This window comes from Balaenoptera musculus, chromosome 13 (genome assembly GCF_009873245.2).
Source record: "Balaenoptera musculus isolate JJ_BM4_2016_0621 chromosome 13, mBalMus1.pri.v3, whole genome shotgun sequence".
Lineage (NCBI taxonomy): Eukaryota > Metazoa > Chordata > Mammalia > Artiodactyla > Balaenopteridae > Balaenoptera > Balaenoptera musculus.
The window spans coordinates 12524275-12528420 of NC_045797.1; the positions used below are offsets into that span (position 1 = coordinate 12524275).

Here is a 4146-nt window from a genome sequence, read left to right on the forward strand (position 1 = left end):
GTCAGGAAAAAAGACAAGTCACTGATAACCCTAGAAAAAAGGGTGACTATTGAAAATCTCTCGGACTATGAATGCCTGGAGCTCCTTTCAGATGCTTTCATTCACAAACCAGCCCCTGCCTTATTTTCCTTCCCTTTCTCCTATAGTTACTCTTTGTCAGAGCAGTAAATCTCCCCCTAGGAATTCAAAAGCCTTTATTACCAGGATGCAATAGGAGTCCTGAAGTTTATAATAACCTCATGTGTATTTTGTGCTTTTCTGTCATCTGGCAGTACAATCACTTCCGAGTTACCATCTTATTCTTGATTCTCAGCAGATGGTGTGGGTCCTAAAAGGAAACTGGTTAATAGCAGTTCCTTTTGGCAGCAATGTGGAACCTGGTGAGTGACAATCAAAGCCACTGCGTTGCCTCTTAAAGGGACATCAGCTCCACTGGGGATGGGGCTGAGCTTGTGTGAGCCTGGAAACCAGCTTCTGGGAACTGGGGACCAGCTCAGTGTCCCCAAGAATGGCAAGAAAGGGCAAGATGGTTCCCTCACATAAAGGAAACCCGTACCCAGAAATGAGGGTGTGATGGAGTGGCAGCTCTCCTTACCAAAAGAAAATGTCCTTAGTTAAGAAGGGATTATTCATTCAATTAGTAGCTGGCCTTCTCCTTGGAGTTTCTCTCTTCTAACCGTTGCAAACTCTGTCCTCAGATTTAAACTCCTTAATCTTTCCATTATCATACCTACACTTTTCTAGTTTGCTGTCCTTTCTTCTAATAATGGGGGAATATTCCTTCCTCCCATCACTCCATCACATGTCAATTATACCTCAATAAAGATGAAAAAAAGTTAATCCAAATCAGCTTCTTTCCTCTCTTGTTTGTTCCTTCAATGTTTGATTTAATTCCTCTCTTCCTGGCATATCCCATCTTTGTCTGTCTACTGGATTCTTTCTATTGCTGATAGACATGCTCTAATATAACATTTCCAAGCTTAATACTAAAAACCTCCTCTGGATTTGCACATTTCATTTCTACAACCATTCTATTTTCCTATGTGGCAATCTATATACTGCTCTACATAAAATCATAGTCATGGAAGAGTTGGTTATACAACTTGTCTCCATTTCCCCTCTTGTTCACGCTTACATCAAACAATAGAACTTCTGAACTGTTCTTTGCCCACTCCTCTCCAGCTTCTCTTTCCAAGGCCACCAGACCCACTTCTCTGTCCTCATATCTGGTTCCTCAGCAGCAGTCAGCATAATTGATAACTCTTTCTTTCTTGAACACTCTCCATCTTCTCCTTTGGTAAGAACATTCTCTGTGGTTCACTGGCTCCTCTTTTGCATTCTCCTTTCTGACTCCATTTTCTCTATAAAATCTCCAAGTGTTGGAGATTTTCAGACCTCAGCCTACAATCATCCTACCACCCCTCTAAAGGGATTGAGAGCTGGTCTCTTGGATTGATGTTTTACCTCTACATTCTGGCATTCATGCTTCCAACCCAGACGTCGCCTCTGAAAATCCTACCCATGTCCTTTTGATGTCCTCTCAGACATCTCTAACTACATCTATCCCAAGTGGAACTGTGGATCTGACTCCACAAACTGTTCATGGACCCAGTCTGGAGCCAGAAATACAGGAGACATCTTTATTCCTCCTTTTCCTCAATTTCCATTTAATCCATCAGCAGACACTGATGAGTCTATGCGCAAAATATGCCTATTTATGAGATAATATCATCTTTCACCTTGATCACTGTATCACTTCCTCACTGCCCTCCCTCCCACTTCACTTGTGTAGCCTCCTACCCAGCCATCACAAAGCATCAAGAGTGACTTTCTTACTATGTTAATTGAAGAATATCCTTCCCATCTATTTGTGTTTTAGGGGTGGGAGGTGGGGGAAAGGGAGCAGTGGGGAGATCTCAGGCACAGCAGTCTTCTTTTGGAGACTTGAACTTATCAAGCTCTTTTCCACGTAAGCATCTTTACATTTCTTTTCCCTGTCAACACTGTCATCCAACCCCCTCCACCACCGGATTCCCATTTCTTCATATACTACCTTCCTCTTAGCTTTAAGGTCTTGGTTTGAACTTCACCTCAGCAGAGAGGTTTTTCGTGGTTCCTATTTCTCAGTTTGGTCTGTCTTCTACTGTCCCAGGCCTTGGCCACATTCCCCAAAGCAGGTGTTGCCTTTTACTGTGGTTCTGGTCATTTCTCTGCTTACATGGTTTAGTCTCATTTTCCGTGGCAATAATGACGATGTCTCTCCTAACTACTTTTAAAGGACATTCTTAGAAATCTCATACAACACTTCCACTCCTATCTCATGGGCTACAACTTAAGCATATGGTCAAAGTTAGCTGTAAGTGTGGTGGGAAATTTGTTTTTATTTTGGGGAAGTAATGTACCCTGGTGACAGCTGGAGTTGTGATATTAAGGAAGAAAAAGGAAATGGGTTTCAGACAACAATGAAGGGTCTCTGACACATGGCTAGTTGGAGGACCCTTCTGTGGCGGGGCTCCTGGCTGCTTAGCATACCCTGGCTGGGGGGGTAAGTGAGTGTCACATCAGAAGGACTGGCCTTTCCACTGCTTGGGGCCTGACACCTGTTTCCATTTTCCCTGTTTCCACTCGCTCTTTCCTTAATAGCATGTACAGACACGGACTTCTACAGTACAGGAAAAGGTACTCCATATTACCTGAGAATCAAGGAACAAAGTCTCCGTCTCTGCTGCACAGAAATCCAGGGCCAGCCTACTTTGCAGCTTAAGGTGAGTGGCTTTACAGCTAATGAGAGAAGTGCAATGAGATGAACTTTCAATCTCATTTAATATGTTACTGAATAAAAGTAACAGGTTTGCAATCCTGGATATTCAGTGTAAAGAAGGACAGCTGACCTGGCTGATTCCCAAATCAATACAAGCGACCTTTGGAATGGGTGTAACACTCTTTTTAATGTCAGAGTATCCCCTGCCAGCCAGAGAATACACCCATGAAAATGTTTCAGAAAGGCCAAAGAATGGTGGTTTCTCCATTCTCAGTCTTCTTTAACTGCCTCCCAGAAATTCTCTTAGGTGCTGGGATGCTTCCTTTTAAGCAAAGGCAGTGGAGACAAGAGGGGAGATTGTTAATCAGATTTTGCGGATGACATACTTATGGTCCCCGTACTGAAAGTAAGATTTGTAGTTTTGAAGTGAATTCTCTGCTTATGATGGAAGCTGTAATGTATAAACCCACTTGGAGGTTGGGAATCTCGTGAGACTGGCCTGAACCATCAGATGGGTGCATCCATGAAAGAGACTTACAATTCCCTGCCCCCGTTCTCAGGAAGACATGCTGCCTTAAGGAATCAGAAACACCTTGTGTGATGGGATCCTGGGGTGAGGCCAAGCTACTGGGAACCAGTGGGTTGCCTATTTTTAAAGCTGGTGTTCTCCTTTCATCTGCCTGTGTCCCTGGCCTCTGTCCCTCCCTTTGGGGAAATGAGACTCTCCCAGGCTGAGTTAGTTTAGCTTCCTCCTCCCAGCAATCCTTTCCAACAAGCCTCTTTCCTACCCCCAGGAGGAAAATATCATGAACCTATATGGGAACGTCAAAGGGCAGGAGCCCTTTCTCTTTTTCCGCAGCAAGGAGGGCTCCGCTTTTGTCTTTCAGTCAGTCTCCTGCCCAGGCTGGTTCATAGCTACCTCCTCCATGGGGGGGGCAGCCCGTCACTCTCACCAAGGAGAGGGGCAAAACTGAAAGCACTGACTTCTACTTAGAGGATGAAAACGAAATCCAGCCTGGGCTCTAGGTGGCTGGATCAAGCAGTCAGAGATTCTTCTGTTTGAAAACACAGTGGGTCATCTTAAGAGACCACCATGCACTGATGCCCACCCGTAGCCTACCTCATTCTCATCACTCCAAAACCATCTCATCCTCTGGACACCCTCTAGATAGCCTTAAGATATACCATGTCCCCCCCTACTTGAGCATCATTCCAGGGTGAACCTACGAGTCACTTTTTATTCTTTCTTGATCTTGTCCCACCATCCACCTAGTTAAGTCCACTTAAGTCAACATCCCAAATGCTTCTTGTAGCCTCTCTTCCTATTCCTTCTGCCAAGCCATAGCCTAGAGATGTGAATTCCAAACAGTTTAGTTCATACAACC

At 44.4% G+C, this 4146-nt stretch overlaps 1 protein-coding gene across 1 annotated transcript; it reads left to right on the top strand.

Moving 5' to 3' along the window:
* The first annotated feature begins 316 nt into the window (after window positions 1-316).
* IL36B (interleukin 36 beta) lies at window positions 317-3735 on the top strand. The gene is made up of 3 exons (XM_036872445.1): window positions 317-380; window positions 2626-2765; window positions 3556-3735. Exons 1-3 carry the CDS (start codon window positions 317-319, stop codon window positions 3733-3735), a joined length of 384 nt encoding a protein of 127 aa, XP_036728340.1.
* Window positions 3736-4146: the final 411 nt, after the last annotated feature.

Bases quoted from the DNA above. Each gene is read 5' to 3' on its own strand.
- IL36B (XM_036872445.1), top strand. From the start codon at position 317: ATGGTGTGGGTCCTAAAAGGAAACTGGTTAATAGCAGTTCCTTTTGGC. The intron at 381-2,625 runs GTGAGTGACAAT...CCCTGTTTCCAC, and splicing joins TGGCAGCAATGTGGAACCTG to TCGCTCTTTCCTTAATAGCA. The intron at 2,766-3,555 runs GTGAGTGGCTTT...TCCTACCCCCAG, and splicing joins AGCCTACTTTGCAGCTTAAG to GAGGAAAATATCATGAACCT.